The sequence below is a fragment of the Schistocerca gregaria genome, chromosome 3 (assembly GCF_023897955.1).
Source record: "Schistocerca gregaria isolate iqSchGreg1 chromosome 3, iqSchGreg1.2, whole genome shotgun sequence".
In the NCBI taxonomy this organism is placed as follows: domain Eukaryota; kingdom Metazoa; phylum Arthropoda; class Insecta; order Orthoptera; family Acrididae; genus Schistocerca; species Schistocerca gregaria.
The window spans coordinates 341,032,808-341,051,064 of record NC_064922.1 but is presented as its reverse complement, the minus strand read 5'-3'; the positions used below and the strand labels follow the sequence as shown (position 1 = coordinate 341,051,064).

General features: G+C 39.9%; 1 protein-coding gene across 4 annotated transcripts in view; it reads right to left on the bottom strand.

Annotated features, from left to right (window-relative positions):
* The window catches only part of LOC126354098 (phosphatidylinositol 4,5-bisphosphate 3-kinase catalytic subunit delta isoform), a 203,085-nt gene that overhangs the window by 10,137 nt on the left and 174,691 nt on the right, over positions 1 to 18,257 (bottom strand). For 3 of the 4 annotated variants that reach the window (XM_050003486.1, XM_050003487.1, XM_050003485.1), the window contains 2 exons: positions 16,002 to 16,153; positions 15,626 to 15,916 (listed from right to left, as the gene is read on the bottom strand). In XM_050003486.1, the coding sequence (XP_049859443.1) occupies positions 15,626 to 15,916; positions 16,002 to 16,153 (443 nt within the window). Of the gene's footprint in view, positions 1 to 15,067; positions 15,200 to 15,625; positions 15,917 to 16,001; positions 16,154 to 18,257 lie in introns of those variants that run through there. The other variant, XM_050003488.1, reaches the window with a different exon arrangement.

Here is an 18,257-nt window from a genome sequence, read left to right as displayed (position 1 = left end):
TCGAAATTCTGAGAAAATTGGGGGTATGTTTTACAAAAAGCTGGGAAATATACAATACGTGCAAGAGCTAAGAGGTAACAATAAGAGTGGAAGACCAAGAACAAAGTGCTTGGATTAAAATGGGCATAGGACAGCAATGCAATCTTTCGTTCCTACTGTTCAATCTATACATTGAAGAAGCAATGATGGAAATAAAAGAAAGGTTCAGGAGTGTATTTAAAACTCAAAGTGAAAGGACATCAATGAAAAAATTCACTGATGATATTGCTATCCTCTGTGAAAGTGAAGAAGAATCACAGGATTGCTGAATGGAATGAAGAGCTCAGTGATTACAGAATATGGATTGAGAGTAAGACAAAAGTAATGAGAAATAGCTGAAATGAGAAAAGCGAGAAACTTAACATTGGGATTGGTGATCAAGAAGTAGATGAAGTGAAGGAATTCTGCTACCTAGGCAGCAAAATAACCTATGACTGACATATAAGGCAGACTAGCACTGGCGAAAAGAGCATTTCAAGTCAAGATAAGTCTACTAATATCAAAGGTCTTAATTTGAGAGAGAAATATCTGAGAATGTATGACTGAAGCACAGCACTGTATGGTACAGAAACACAGACTGTGTGAAAACTAGAAAAGAAGAGAATTGAAGTATTTGAGATGTGGTGACACAGAAGAATGTTGGAAATTAGGTGGCCTAATAAGGTAAGGAATGAGGTGGTTGTCCGGCGAATCAGTGAGGAAGGGAATATATGGAAAACACTGGAAGACGGGGCATCTGTCAAGACACCACAGAATAACTTCCATGGTACTACAGGGAGCTGTAGAGGGTGAAAAATGTAGAGGAAGACAGAGATTGGAATACAATCAGTATATAGCTGAGGACACAGGTTGCAAGTGCTACTCTGAGATGAAGTGGTTGGCCCAGGAGAAGCATTTGTGGTGGGCTGCATCAAATCAGTTGGAAGACAGGGGGGGAGGGGGGGGGGGGGCGAGAACAAGCTCTATCCAACAGCCTTTTTTCTTTTTCATGTCATGGTCTGAACCAGAACAATGTAAGCTGGTTCCCACGACAGAATCAGACATTTTGTCATTTGTGGAAATATGTGATTTACTAGCAATGTACTTTCGTCAGCAAACACCGACTATGGTAGTAAGGTTATGTTTTCACTGACTGTGCAAAAGCGATAATCACTCTTATGAGGTTTGAGTAACAGACTTGCAGAGAATCTGGGCATAAATGTGCCTTTACATATCGACAATGTTAGAAATTGTGGAATGTGCAGGACATAAGAAGGTTCAATGTGAGAACTTAAAATTACAGCACCCTTCACTAGATCACAAATTCCAAATTTACTAAACATTTGAGCTCACCCAGGGAGCCAATGTTCAGATGTAATATAAACTGGAAATAACACTGGTGCACTGAGTGCATAGCATGTCACAGTCATCCAGCACATTAGACAGCAGCTGACTCGCAACAGGAACATTTCCGTTACATGGTAGGACCACTTCAGAATTGAACAGTAATTCCACATCCAAACAGTGAGCACTGCAGCCAATAAACTGCTCTGTACAGCAGATTCCTTCCTGGCCACAGTGCTTTACTGGGTACAAATGTAAGCAGTGCCATTTTCCTAACAAAGCCTGCCAGTACTGCAGAATATTGCATCACTTAATACATGTTTGTAACCAAAAGACAGTACGGATGTACACAAGTGAAGCTGCCACATTGGAAGTAAACACAGTAGAAGCCTGATTTTACCACAGAGACAATATACATCATCAGGTGCCAGGAGACTTTTGTATGACTAATCACTTGGTTTCTTTCCAAACAGATACCAGCGCATCAGTAATTTCAGTCAACATGGAAATATTGTATATAATAGGTCCACGATATGATGGTCATAAGTTGACATTAAACAGCAAATGAAGAAACAAATTATGAGTATGTTCAGAATACAAGTAAGTTACAACAAAGTGGTCCCAAACAATCTCATTCTAGTGATCGCACAAAGGAATGGTCTCACTGCATTCAGTATTCACTGGTTCACTGCACAAGATGGAACTGAGATGGTGGAACAAAATTTTCCTTTCATTGAGTTAGGAAACATATGCGAAGAATTTAAAGAGTTATTTGACCACAATCTCACGTATATGAAAACTTTCAAAGCCAATACTACCTTGAAACCAGCAGCAACACCTAAGCTCTGCAGGAGATGGCCAGTGGCAATTTGGGTCAAAGTGGTAATCAAGGAGGAATTAGTGTGACACCAGAATCTTAGTGATATTTCACTTATAAATATAAACAACTATAGAATGCATCAAAAAACCAAATACAACACTGTGACTGTAAACTCTTTAAAGTTACAGCCAATTCACAGTTCCTAGTAGAGTGTTATTCTATTCCTTAGTCAGAGGAATTACAAGAAAAAATAGCTAGTGAGAACCACTTTTCTAATATTTAGCAGATTTCTATTTGCAATGACCACTGAACATTGAATCACAAAACATCTTGATGACAAACACGCCTTTTAGCCTCACTGATATTTACAACTTCCGTCTGGAATAGTGAGTGTGCCAGCTATTTTCCAAAAACAATTGGAGCAGCTCACAGTGAACATTCCTTGCCATATGAATTACTTATTTAATTACATTTTTCACAGGAACATCAAAAGCAGAACACTGAAAGGACTTGCATGCAGTATTCAGCTGACTGAAGTGTGACATAGTGAAAAGGAACCTGCAACATTACAAGTCTTTTAAAGAAGAAGAAGAAGAAGAAGAAGAAGAGTACTTGTGTTACACTTTTAGAGGAATGGACATGAAACCCACAGAAAAGCACATAGCTGAAAGCAATATACTGCTGTGTTGGGAGGCCGTAACAGAGCTAATGGCTTTTTTTTTTTTGGGTAAAATAAATTATGACGACAAATTTATTCGAAAAACTGCCTACATAATACATCCCTTAAACTTGGTACACCACAATGGAGTTGCATTTGTATGGTGAGAGATATGAGAAAAGCATTTGAATCATTTACAGAAAACTAAGATTAGGACATTATGTTCCACTTATACACCAGGACATTAGCAGCAGTGAAGTATGCCCTGCAGTAAACTCTCAGAGCAGGAGGAGGAGGAGGAGATTACTGTTTAACGTCTCGTCGACAACGAGGTCATTAGAGACGGAGCACAAGCTCAGATTAGGGAAGGATGGGGAAGGAAATCGGCCGTGCCCATTCTAAGGAACCATCCCGGAATTTACCTGAAGCGATTTAGAGAAATCACGGAAAACCTAAATCAGGATGGCCGAACTCGGGATTGAACCGTCGTCCTCCCGAATGCAAGTCCAGTGTGCTGACCACTGCGCCACCTCGCTCGGTACTCTCAGAGCAGTGATGGCACGCAGAAACAGAGACCGATCTGAACAACCAATCTCATGTACATCTAACACATTACTGACAGTTCAAAGTAATTATTTTCAAACTGTAAAGGAGGCTTCAGCTATAATTTTGCCTAAACAATTTCACATCTATTTATACAGCACAAGATTCCATTTAGCCAATGACCACAAATGCCAATGTGTTACCAGCAATGTTACACAGAAGGTACTTGGAATTGACAAGAACAAAGACACTGGCCAGAAAACATGCCTATTGATCAAATCTCACAGATAATATTGAGACAACACTCCATCACCGTCAAAAGTGCAATGAGCAGTAACAACAGGCCCCACATGTCCCATTCTTATCTTGGCCAACTATGCAATCATATCTACATGGATTTTGATAGGCCTTTCAAGAAGCCTATGTGGTTAATGATGGTGGATGAACAGCCAAATTCCTGTACATAGTTCCAATGTCACCCACCACTACAAAGAACACTGTGAGGGCAACAGAAGATTGATCGCAATTTAAAAAAACAATATAGCAATTTTTGTAATAGAAGTGACTCTCAGTTGTCACTTCAACACATTTCCACCTACATAGCAACAGTGAGGTGGAGATGATAGTTTGCACATTTAAACATCAAATGACAAAAGCAATGAGAGGGGCCTCTGCAGAGGCAGCCCTAACATAATTCTTAGTATTTACAGGATGACACCATCAACAGGAAAAGCCCTGCAGACATCTTGCTTGGCTGCTGGCCGCAAAAATTGCTCCAACAATACTCCACTTCAAAGCAAGACAACCATGCACACTATATTCACACATTTCTAGCCCAGCTTAAGAGTGTAGGCCTTGGACACCTGCTATTGTGGCAGCCTCTTAGTCCATCTCATGTAAAAAGACTCACCAGGCAGGGTATGCAACAGCATACCAATTGTAGCCACACGAGGTTTGATTGGAAAGTTTTAAGAATGTATCCGCTACTGCTTACTGGTTTGGCGAGCAGGTACATGGAGGGTGGGGAGTGAGTCATTGCCTTGTCCTTGAACGCCATCCGGCACGAAACTGCATTTCCTTTATTCAATTTGTTGTGTCAGCTGGCTGAGTGTGGGTCTGTTAGGGCTTGTTGCCGGAGTCAGTCTGTCGGAAAACGACTTTTTGTGAAATTTTGTTTTAAAACTAGAAAATCAGCTTCTGAGACTTATGAACTATTAAAAACAGCTTTTGGAGATAATCGTATAAGCCAGTCAAATGTTTTTGTCTGGTTCAACAGATTTAAAAATGGCTCTGAATCATCTGAAAATGAACCATAGTCTGGCCATCCTTCCACGTAAAAAACAAATGAAAATGTTGTGAAAGTTCGCGACTTAGTGTGCTCTGATCGTAGGCTTACAATTAGGGAGATTGCTGATTAACTTAATTTAAGTTTCTATGCAGTTCAGTCAATTTTAACTGAAGATCTGAACAGGCATCGAGTGTCCACAAAATTCATTCCAAAAGTGTAGTCAAGAGACCAGAGACAATACCAACTTGAAGTGTACCAAGAACTGAGTAATCTTACTAAAAATGATCCCTATTTGTTAAATAGGGTAATTACAGGGGACAAATCATGGATATATGGATATGACCCTGAAACCAAAGTGCAGTCTTCGCAGTGGAAGACTCCAGGTTTACCACAACCAAAAAAAGCACGCAAAGTCGGTCGAAGGTGAAGACAATGTTGGTGATTTTTTTTTTATTCTACCAGTATTGTTCATCAAGAATTTACCCCTGGAGGACAGAAAATTAACCAGGTATACTACAAATATGTCCTTGAGCATTTGCGTGGAAAGATGCAGAAGAAAAGGCCTGCTTTGTGGAAAGACAGGTGTTGATTGCTACACCATGATGCTTCAAGGCTCCCTTGAGCAGGCAGATAACATACACAATGTAACTCCATCTTCACAGCCTCTGTAGGACTTCAAGATAACCAATCTGTCTTTCCCAGTCCTGCCCCCCCTCTCCCCTTAACCTAGAAGGCACCATCTAGGTCACTTCCAACCTTAAACACTGAGCTACACAGTGACATCGATATATCACAGCTGTGGGCAATTTATCACCAGATAACAACACATCACTGATCAAAACAGGATAGATAACACACATACAGTGGACATCTCTTGAGCCATCATGCAACAGTTAAGAGCTGCAGTCAGAGCCTGAGCATGTCACATGGTGTCCATTGCTCATCCCAATGCTTACTCAAGCTATCCACCAGATTGCCCTGTGGACAATGATCTCTGCACAACCTGGACATTTTTATGTATGTTAATCAGACTGACTGTGACCATGCTATGATTTGTTATGAACTGGTTTACAGACTGGCATTTTTGGCTTTGTAACTGTATTTTACATGCTGATGTATGTATTCATGCCTTTGGTGACATCTGTTTGTTTCAAATAACTTGCTGCCTAGGGCAACTGTTTCATTTTAAACGCCTCACAACTGGGAATTGATGCAATTAAAATATGGTATGCTGTTACCTTGATCTAACTTTTTCAGTTTCCTCTCCAAATTTTGCATAAGGTAGTTTCAGAAAGATAGCAAAGCATACTGTGTGTATTATTCTTCATACACACAAGGTTTCATTGGAGTGAAAAGTTACAGCAATGATTGGAAGGACCCATGCAAAGAAATGACAATCTTCATCTGCTGCATCACCTATCTTTGTTGGCACTTTGGGACTAAAAATCTACTTACCAGCATCCATGCATACAATAATGTGAATTTGTTCAAACGTATAAAATGAAATAAAATATTTTTAAAGACAGAAAAAATGACACAGCACAGCAAATCTCTCTCTCTCTCTCTCTCTCTCTCTCTCTCTCTCTCTCTCTCTCTCTCTCTCTCTCTCACACACACACACACACACACACACAATCATTGAAAACTTGTAAATTAGTAAGCCAGTCTCAGGAGATGGCAGAAGATCTTAAACAAGTATCACATTTTATGTTGGGTAAATAGATAGCAGAATAAGAGTGACATTTTTGCAAAAATAGCTATCCTTCTTTGGCTCATTCATGTACAACATTGTAACGATCTCTTTTTTAAGATACTATGAAATAAATACAGCAAAACACGAATGGATGAGCTCATTCTATCTATTGTTCATTCATCCATCCATTCATTCACTAAGCTCCATAAAGCAGATGCTTCATGAATGTAAAACACATCAATACATACACTGACAAAAATTAGCAACAGTTAGAAAGTGAAAGAATAAATAACTGTCACTAAACTGCTACGAACTATTTGTGCTTAGTCAAGCTATATTTAATATAGTAAGCTCTTTTTTTTAAAAAAAAAAGTGCTGTTGCTTCCTTAATTATCTCAAATTGCTTATGTTTATTGCCTGCTTTAATTTCTACATGACTACAATGAAATTTATCAGACAACAACAGTCATTTACATTTGTGAAAATACAGACAGCTATTTACTGTAAGAGATATTACTAATTTTAGCTTGGAGATGGAGTTGTTCTTACATCAAGGACAATGCAGAGGACATTTTGGTGAAAGACCAGTGGAAGAGTTGCCTGTATTGTACGCACGTTGCCTCATCCATAACACTAAGAAGATGTGCTGGAAATCAACTAAAAATAAAAGTAACATCTGCAAAAACCTCTACAAAAAATTCTATGAGCGCACAAAAATAAACTAGACAGCACTGACTGTGGGTATTCCTATGGAATCCAAAATATTTTATTAGATATGACAGTTTGACTATCATATCTGTGCAGTCCTAAAGCATCAACTGCACATTAACCAGTGTGCACCGTGGAACATGATGCTGACAAGGTGCTGAGCCACATGCCAATGGAAAGAGCAGCCACCACCACACCTCCAGGAAGACAGAGTACAGTCCCACCTGTCAACACTGACTTAACTAGCTGCCCATCGCTGGTCACCACAGTTCAGTCGCACAATTTGAGAGCATCAGTACTGAGTAAGCCATTACTTAGCCTGTGTACTATATTGTCAATGTAATTGCATGTAGAAGGCCCATGAAACACAGGAAGTATTACTTCTTCCTTAAATAGAAATGAAGTTTTTAATTAATTTGAAAATGTCTTGTACAGAAGATTTTGGATTCCTGCTATCAACCATCACAATTTCTCTCCTTTCTTATTTGTGTCCATGCTGAATCCCACAGTAGCTGACATAACATCCGGCAATGAGGATTCCAGAACCAGCACTGCCTTCGCTCTATGCTGCTCTGTCATTAATTTCTCTCTTTTTGTTCAGAGGCGCGTTACTAATAATGGTTTTCTTTATTGCAGACAAGCTGCAATGCTTTCACTATTTGTGTATAATTACTTTGTTGTGGAACTCCTCTAACAAAATGGCCTCTACCTGCCTCCTACACCACCTGCACCTATGCCTCCGGTTGTTGCTGGCTTTGATCTAATGTAGTTTATTCAGTTTCAGAAACGCCAAATATCACAGTTGATGACAGCAGTTCAGCAGCCATTAATGCAGAAGCTATTGCTACATCAACTCTGCCACAACAGCTAGCCACATCTATGGCACCGCCGCTGTGTATTCCACCGTTCTGAGCTTTCAATGACGAGCACAAGGAGAGGAACGAGTACTATGTTCAGTTTGGCACTCATTGTATTACACATCAGGAGCAAGGTACTGTGAAACCTCATTTCTTGTCAATGGCTGGCACAGCAGTTTACTGACTCACTAGCAGGCTGGAGTTGCTAGTTTTTGAAGATTTAGTTTCCGCCCTCACAAAAGATTATAAGGATCGGGTACAATTTGCTGCAGCTCATTACAAATTCTTTCAATTGTGGAAATGCCATTCTCAATGGAGAGAAGTCTTCCGAAATAAGAGTGATTTCAGGTGTGCCGCAGGGGAGTGTCATAGGACTGTTGCTATTCACACTATACATAAATGACCTTGTGGGTAACATCGGAAGTTCACTGAGGCTTTATGTGGATGATGCTGTGGTATATCGAGAGGTTGTAACAATGGAAAATTGTACGGAAATGCAGGGGGATCTGCAATGAATTGACACATGGTGCAGGGAATGGCAATTGAATTTCAATGTAGACAAGTGTAATGTGCTGCCAATACACAGAAAGAAAGATTCATCATCATTTAGCTACAATATAGCAGGTCAGCAACTGGAAGCAGTTAATTCTGTGAATTATCTGGGCGTAGGTATTAGGAGTGATTTAAAACGGAATGATAATATAAAATTGATCATCGGTAAAGCGGATGCCAGACTGAGTTTCTTTGGAAGAATCCTAAGGAAATGCAATTCGAAAACAAAGGAAGTAGGTTACAGTACGCTTGTTCGCCCACTGCTTGAATATTGCTCACCAGCGTGGGATCCGTACCAGATAGGGTTGATAGAAGAGATAGAGAAGATCCAACAGAGAGCAGTGCGCTTCGTTACAGGATCATTTAGTAATCGCGAAAGTGTTATGGAGATGACAGATAAACTTCAGTGGAAGATTCTGCAGGAGAGACGGTCAGTAGCTCGGTACGGGTTTTTGTTGAAGTTTTGATAACATACTTTCACCGAGAAGTCAAACAGTATATTGCTCCCTCCTACAAATACCTTGCAAAGAGACCATGAGGATAAAATCAGATTTTAGAGCCCACACAGAGGCATACCGACAATCTTTCTTTCCATGAACAATACGAGACTGGAATAGAAGGGAGAACCGATAGAGGTACTCAAAGTACCCTCCGTCACACACTGTCAGGTGGCTTACAGAGTATGGATGTAAATGTAGATGTAGAAAAGCCAAACAGTCATACAATCAGTGGGGTCACTGACCTCCTGGGTTTGACACAACATTGTTGCTTTCAATGTAGCTGTGGACAGTACTATTGTGACACGATGATTCAGAATCCAATTACGTACAATGTATCAGACAGTATGATTTGTGATCAAATTCTCAAACATTCTGATTCTACTTCAAAAAACATGTTACAAATTATTGAACATCACGATTATTATTACTGTGGAAAATTTCGTAGTAGCTCCCATCTGCAATGGAACACAAAGTGACAAACAGGTACGGCCTTGCGACCGATTGCCACACCCAAAAAGGCCACTGCACCATGGTCACAGTAAAGAAGTGTCAACACTTGTTTCTGCTGTGAAATCATCTCCCTGCTGCTTTTCCACATATAACTTACAAAACTGCCCTTTGTGGAACGCGGCTTGGTTTGCTTGTGGGAAGCCAGGTCATGTACAGTCTGTGTGCTAGCAAAAGAAATGGAACTCCACCCACTTCTGTTTTCGTAAGTGTGGAGCACCTTCTCACTCAGTGAATGTAGTTTTCCCTAAACTGGCTACAGGTACTAGCAATGACTGAATTCAGGATGTGCCTTCATCCAATCCAACTGTTGTGCAACGACAGTCAAACTGTTTGAGAACTTAGTCGTTGCCGGAAACTGTGTGTGAATTAAGTTTGACATTGGTGCTTCAATTACATTGCCTAATAATGCCACTTACGAACAGTTGGTCTTGCCACAGTTGTCAAAATCTTGCATGTAACTTACTACGTATAAAGTGTCAGGACATTCCAGTGCTTGGAACATAGTTTACCTGCCACATTCCAGTCTCGCACCAGAATCGTGACATTTATAATTTTGCGTTCGCAAGACTGTGAAAATATTTTTGGGTTAGATTCATTTGATTTGTTTCATCTTCTTATTCAAGACAATGCATTTTCTGTTTGTGCTTTCAACCCAAAAGACAGTGTTACTCAGTTGATTGAGGAGTTTCCTACTTTATTTTCTGAAAGAATTGGCAGAGCAAATAATATACATAGCAGTGAAGGAAAATAAGCAACCTAAGATTTTTTGGGTGTGTCTCATCCTTCATGCAGTTAGAGACAGAGTTGCAATTGGATTTAAAGAATTGCAAGACAATTATGTTATTGTTCCTATCCAGGTTAGTCAATGGGCTTCTCCCTTAATAATCTTACCAAAGCCTTCTGGATGACTTCCTCTTTGTGTTGCCTTTAAATCCATTGTGAATCCACAAACAATAACTGATACTTATCCATTGCCTCATCCTGAGGAATTAATGGACAGGGTTGATGCAGGCCACTGTTTTTCAAAAATTGACTTATGCAATGCATATTTGCAAATTCCGGTAGATGAAGAGTCTCAGAAAGTGCAATGCTTTGTGGTGTCAGGACGTACAGAGGAGGAACATATCAGTAACCTTTGTATGCTTTTTCAAGTACTTTCATTTGCAGGTTTGAAGTGTTGGCTGGACAAATGTGCTTTTTTTCAGTCAAATTCAGTACTTAAGCCATGTTCTTAATAACCAGAGTATTCATTGTCTCCTCATTTGCTGGCCATCCAGGACCTGCCCGCTCTGCAAAATGTAACAGAATTGCAGCCAGTTCTGGGGGAGTTGACATATTTTATTCAGTTTTATACCCAGATCATGGCTCCATTGCATCATTTGCACTGGAAGAATGTGCCTTTTGTTCGGACCAAAGAGTGTCAGGATGCATTCCAGAAGCTAAAAAATGTCTTGTTGAGTGACAGATGCCTCGTCCATTTTGATCCCGCTAAGCTTATGGTTGTGACAGTGGATGCTTCTTCACGTGAAATCAGAGCTATGCTCTTGCACAGATTTGGTTCGTAGGGCAGTCCGATTGCTTTCACATCAAAGTTATTGACCAAGACTCAATGTAACTATTTCCACATCAAAAAGGAAGTGCTCACAATTATCTAGGACACAAAAAAGTTACACAGTTATCTGTCTGGTTGGAAGTTTTACCTAGTGACAAACCATAAGCCACTTCAATGTTTGTTTCATGTGTCCAAACCTGTTCCACCACGCACTGCTCAGAAGTTGCAATGTTGGGCTTTGTCACAATACCGGCTCACGTTGAAGCATACAAGTGCCTGATGCCTTTTTTCGCCTTCATGGTGGTCCCAATTCTAAATCTGATGCAACTGCCACATCTTGTTGCCAGTTTGATGAGGACACCAAACTTCTGCAGACTTTTGCACTGAACGAGCCACAGAAGCAGACCCTAATTTGAACCTTTCGTTGCACTGCATCCATACTGCCTAGCCTCGTTCAGTGAAAAACATTCAGAATTCTTCTGAGCACTGGTGTTTTGCTTGTTGGCATAGATTCCCCATCCACCATGATGTGATTTCATTGCAAAATGCCCCTGACAATCGCATGTGCTTATTCCAAATATGTTGCAAGAAGATGTGTTGCAATCACCCCACCAAGGACATGGGGGAATTGTATGCACAAAACAGTTAGCATGTCAGCATTACGCTTGGCCAGGCATGGACGCCCACACCGTACAGACCATGTCACAGTGTTACACTTGTGCTCTGAATCTATCAGTCCTACCACAAATGTTTTCAGCTTAGCCAAAGTCTCAATCCCCCTGGCAATGAGTGCATGTTGTTTTTGTTGGTCCCTTCTGGAACACCCGTTGGCTTATCGCTGTAGACTCTATTAGCAAATATCCATTTGCAGTGCACATGAACTCGACTACATTGCATAGTACCATTCACACACTGTCACCTTACTAGTGCTCCATTTCATCCTCAGTCGAATGGAGAAGCTAAGTGATTTGTATGTACGATCTTCCAACAGATGAACAAATTATGAGCCTCCCGCTCACGGGAGCAAATACTGCTGCTCTTCCTCGCAACATAACACTCCCAGCTCCATGACAGTCCACCACCAGTGGAGCTTCTACATGGCTGGCACCAGAGCATGCTGCTCCAGTTTATGCATCCACCACAGAGCACGGCACCTCCTGCACTCTGCAAGTATCACTTTGCATCTAATGATCTTGTTTTTTCATAGTTTTTGGTCACACCAGGTGACAGGAGAGAGAGGAACGATTCTTCAAAATTTGGGTGCTTGCATGTATTTAACTCAAGTTCCTGTTGGGTTGCTGCACCGCCATCAGAACCTGATTGGTGCTTGTCAATTGTAAGATTATTCCTAAGATTTTCTGTCCCCAGATTAGTATTCTACAGGGATCTTGAGGCCAGGGCAGCCACCTTGAGTGCCTGTTCGGCACCACATGCAGAATCAATGGAGCTGGACCCATCGTCTTCACCGCCGCAGAAACTCAATTTCCCAGACATTGACATCACCACTCTGTCCATTTTCTGTGGGACCGGCTGAGGAAGAAGGTGGGCACCCTTTCAGCGGTCTTCTGACTAATATTCCCCTCCAAATACAGGTTGGATGTCGGGGTACAGTCGGGGACCAGCGTCAGTCCCAGTTGCAGTTCCTGGTCCCTCACGCCACCCAGCTTCCAGTCACCCCCCCCCCCCCCCCCCAATGGTGTGGCGGGGTTATGGGGGGTAATGAGCAGTCCTAAAGCATTGACTGCTTTAGGGGCACTGCAGCACTGGAAGCCGGCATCAAGAAGGGGCTAACCCATGCACCAGTGGAAAGAGCAGGAAGACAGAGTACAGCACTCCCTGTCAATGCTGATTTAGCCAGTCAACCATCGCTGGTCATCCCAGTGTGGTCGCAGACTTCAAGAGCATCAGTGCTGAGTAATAGGAAGACGTTGGTTAGCCTGTGTTCTGCAAGAAGTAATAGATTGTCAATGTAATTACATGTAGGAGGCTCAGGAAGCATAGGAAGTTAAGTATTGTCTCTTCCCTTAACAAAAATAAAGTTTCCCATTAATTTGAAAGTGTTTTGTACAGAAGATTTTGGATTCCAGCCACTGACCATCACAACTTCTCTCTTTCTGTGTCTTGTGAAGGTGCTGACTCCTACAGTAGTCCAAACAACAATGTCTTGTACCTACAGGGTGATCTGTTTGAGATGTCAGAAACATAAAGTAGCATATACAAGAAACAATGCAACTTTATTGCTTTTTAAAAGTACACACGTGTAGAGAGCCTGGAGTTTGTGTCTGAAGTCTGTGTCACAGCACTTTAGTGCTCAAGATATTTGTCACTTTGAATGCGGCTCATATCATACCTCACATTTACGTTGCGCCATGTGATGCGCAGGCTTCCTGGGGTGATGTGCTGAAAGTTCACTGTAATCTGCTTCTGTGGGTTGGCTAGATGCTGTGGTCTTTGTGCTCGCACTGTTTACTTCACATAGCCCCTAGCCCCTCACCCAGGGAAAAACTTGTAAACATTAGATCAGGGCTCTTAGGAGGCCATGGGATAGGTCCCTCAATGGATGCACCAGCAGTCATTGAATATCTGGTTTAATAATTGTTCACACACTATGAGAGCCACCCTGTTGATAAATAATGGTTTCCAGTAACCCATCTTGCAGTAAGTGAGGGACCACATACTGCTCAATCATTTCAAGTTAAATGATGGCATGAACAGTCTCCTCTGCAAGAAGAATGGGCCAAAGACTTTCTCATGAGTCACTCCACACCACACATTCACTTTAGGTTGATTGTTTGTATGAGATATGTGTTACAGTTATGCGTATTGACTAGACCACTCACATTAAATGTAAGTTGAGGTCCATAGTTCAGCTGTGTCAGTGCTTGCTTGTGCTGAATACGGTATGGATACATGTTGAGATACCATCTAATAATGCTCTACCATGTTGTGTATGGCGTGTTCAGCAGTAGGGTAACTCTCGTGGGCTCTGTGTCATGGCTCGTCGAGCATCTTCCACCTCGTTTTTATGACAGTGCCTTCCATCTGTGTGAGGCACCTGCAATCCATTTTACAAGAACACATTGTGCCATTTAACAATGTCTTGATGTGACTGGACGTACCTAACATCGTACCGATGTCTGAAAGCTTGCTGGCTGTTCAGTTGGTTCATTGGTTTGGTTTGGGGGAGGGTATCAAACAGCGAGGTTATTGGTCCCATAGGATTAGGGAGGAATAGGCAAGGAAATCAGCCGTGCTCTTTCAAAGAAACAATACCAGTATTTGCTTGAAACAATTCACGAAAATCACGGGAAACTTGAATCAAGATGGCCAGACGCATGTTTGAACCATAGTCCTCCCGAATTCGAGTCCAGTTTGCTAACCACTGTGTCATCTCACTCGGTATATGGTGTTTGCACTGTGAACTACACGCTTTGGCTTTCCTCACGGATCATTGTCAACTCGTATCATTTTCACATATATTACAGAAAAATGCTCAGAGCTATATACATTAACTTAATAAATATGTTATGTTTTTCTGACATCTCAATCAGATCACTCTGCATTATACAACGACTATTCTGGGGAGAGATCCCTTTTGTGTGGGACACCAACAGGCAGTTGAGACGTGGTGACAAGCAGCATTTTATCTTACAGTCCAGTAGTCAGAAATATGAGGTTTTCTGAGTAGTAATCTGAGTGCTGCACAATTCATATAAGTGAAATGAGTTTTGCCTTGTAGATAAAAGTGATTTTGGTGATACTTCTGAAAGCAATTTGATGAGAATAGGAAGTTCATGCGAGTATGCAAATTATTGTTTCATCCACTGGTGGTGCTGTAATTATGTTTCGTAACAGACTCATATGAATTCCCACATTGCCTAGAGTGTGCAGATGGCAGCAGTGGATTTTTTTCCTATGAAGACAGGTACAAGATAAAGACAGGTACAAGAAAATCTCAGTGATGTCAGTATGAATTTTCAGTCACTGTATAGAGATGATCAGATACTTTGTAGGAGGAGTGGCTGATATGTTTTTACCTTTCTTTCAGATGCATAAATCTTCACAATTTCCTGATGTGTGTCAGATGGGAGCTTACTGAAGAGCTTTGACCAAGATTACAGAACTGCAGTCTAAATCCTAGACAGGGAGGCAAACTCTGCAAGGAAATTATTTTTAGTATTTTCATGCATGAGGTGGTGTGGACAGTCATTTGATACCACAATTTTTAATGTTTTGTAACATTAATAGATGAATATTTTGTCCTGGGGTACCCAGAATATGGTACAGATGAGTGATATTTAACTATTAAAATCTATTATGCAAATAATACACATTACAATGTGAACCCCATTATTTTTAGAACAGTATAATTCACAAATTAAAAAGCAACTTTTCACTGCTCATCTCTCTCTCTCTCTCTCTCTCTCTCTCTCTCTCTCCATTTTTTCCCCTCAGTTATCAGTCATTCCAAGCAAAGATGACTGTCCTATCATTACAAAAATTGTACTGTAAGTAATCTCAATGCTTCTAAAATGCTTCTAAAAAAAGAAATCAATAATTATTTTCAAAATAAATTACTTACAAGAGTGTCCCTTAGGTAATTGAGATCCTTTTCTGAGCTAAGCTCAGGTAGTCCTGTGGAGATCATCATTGCAAACAATGAAAGGATGAGACTTCCGTGTCGTCTCAAAATTCGGAATGCCTGTTCACAATGCCTCTGAAAAATCTGAAACTCCAACGCTTCCTTTTTTGTTTGTCCCTTATTGATTACATGAACAAAATCATGTGTCAACACAAAGGGGACTCGTTCACGCCGGAAACCAAACTTCTCTTTAAAATGACCTAATATATGGCCAAAATCAATATGGAACAGCTGCAAACATAAAAACACAAATAACATAAAATAAATATCATTGACAATATTTTTAATGAGTTTAATTACACCTAATATCACCTACCTGTCCTGATTTCTTCACCATAATATTATCAGAATGTCTGTCTCCGACACCCAACACATAGGTAGCTACACAGTAGCCAGCACAGGATAATGTGAATTCCTCTATTGCTTTATTTAGTTGAACATCAGTTGGGTTGTTGTCTTTCAGCCAAGCTTAAAAATACAATAAATACCATAAAATGAGGTAAAAAAAAAGCTTTTTAATTTTCCCATACAATACTCCAAAGCAACCATATGCAGGTACAGCATGCATTCTAGTCTCTCTCTCTCTCTCTCTCTCTCTCTCTCTCTCTCACACACACACACACACACACACACACACACACAAAAAAACCGAGCTTCTGAATTTGTTTCTCGTACTACCTAGATAGAAATTACAAGTTACTGGATGACTTCTGGATCAAGCTCTATTACCAGGTTCCATTTACTTGTATACTGTTTCATTATAAGCTTTTTTTTTTTTTATCTTGAGCATAACATCTATTTCTAAAGTCTTGGCTGTTTTGAAAATGGTTTCACTTTTAATCTGGTGGCTACTAAGAGGCCTTTTCTGTTTTATGTATTCTTGGTGGTATATTGTCTTTTTGTCGGTTTATTTGTTATATTATGCCATACAAGGTTTCCATATTTAAATTTCTCTATGATTTTGTTTTCTGTTGTCAATGATTATTATTATTATTTTTTTCCTTTCTTTCTTTTCAAGGGATATTCTGAAGCCAATTTTTTGCACTATATCCTGTAGTGATTGACTTCTTGTCAAGTTTCCTAAAAATTGCTGGGCAGGAGAGGTCATTAGTGAATCCCAGGCAGTTTAAATTTATATTATGTTTTCACCTTACAATATTGATTCTCTAATTATGTATTCCAACATAAAGTTGGAACGGCAGTGTTGACAAGCTGTCTCCATGTCTTAAAATGGCTTGGAAAATTCTCCACTCAACCTGACATCACATTTCCTTTCAGAAAAAACGTGTTCTATCAATCTAATTTTGAGTGGAGTCTGACATTTCTCAAGCTTTTCAATATTGATGGTCTTGGAAGCAATGATATGCCATCTTAAAATCTACAATGATTATCAGTGCAAGAGATTTGTTTTGTTTCCTGTAACATGCCAAGAATTATTTGTACAATTGTGATTTGTCATGTGCAGCTTTTCCAGCATGTAAGCTTCCCTGGCATTCACCCATGTCTTCCTCCTGTTGATGTTTAATAATCCCAATAGAAAATATTGTATGCACAGTCCAAAAGAAGTATATGTTTGTAATTACCTGGATTATTCTTACTCCCTTGATTGTAGAGTGAGTGGACTATAGCCACAGTCCAATATTCATGGAATTTTTCTGCAATAAATTTTTTTGATAAAACCACATGTAGAAGGGTGGAAATGTGTTACTGGTATATTTGCACACTTCTCTGAAAATTTGGTCTTCTACACATGTCTTGTAATTATGCAGTTCTTTGAGCGCCATTACCACTTCTTGGTCTGTTGAGGGTTTTTTTGTGATGAAGATTGGTCCTTATTTGAGAATTCGATTTTTAAAAGTAGCCTTTATCATAAAGCCAAAAAATAAAGTCATTTGCAGATGTTGAATAAATCTTACGCAGAACAGGATGGAGGGAGGGTGGGGGTGTGGTGGGGGGCAGAGGTTAATGCGAAAATAGAACAGAAATAACCTTCAGTGGAAAACTTTATGACAGGTATCATATATTAGTGAAATTTGCCTTTTGACAAACATTTTTATCCTTAACAAACATATTTATCCTTCTTTGTAAACAGAAAAAATGAAACATAAATACTAGGTAAAACATTTTATGTAAAGATACAGAAATTGAATGGCATGAAAGTTCGAAACCACTTTAGTACTTGAAGAGGCCAAAGAAGTAAAAGTAGATAAAAACTTAGAATGAAAAAGACTGATCATGCAAGAAGTCAGAAAGTAGATTATAACATCATAAACTGATACACTGTTATTGTACTACTGATACATCTAATGAATGATGAACATGATACAGTGATTATTATTATTATTATTATTATTATTATTATTATTATTATTATGTGACAACATTTCAAACTTATTTTTCATTATTTAATACTGTACGAAATAAACATGAATTGTGTGCTCACTTATGATAATATGTGCAATATACATGGTGTTACAAAAAGGTACGGCCAAACTTTCAGGAAACATTCCTCACACACAAATAAAGAAAAGAGGTTATGTGGACATGTGTCCGGAAACGCTTAATTTCCATG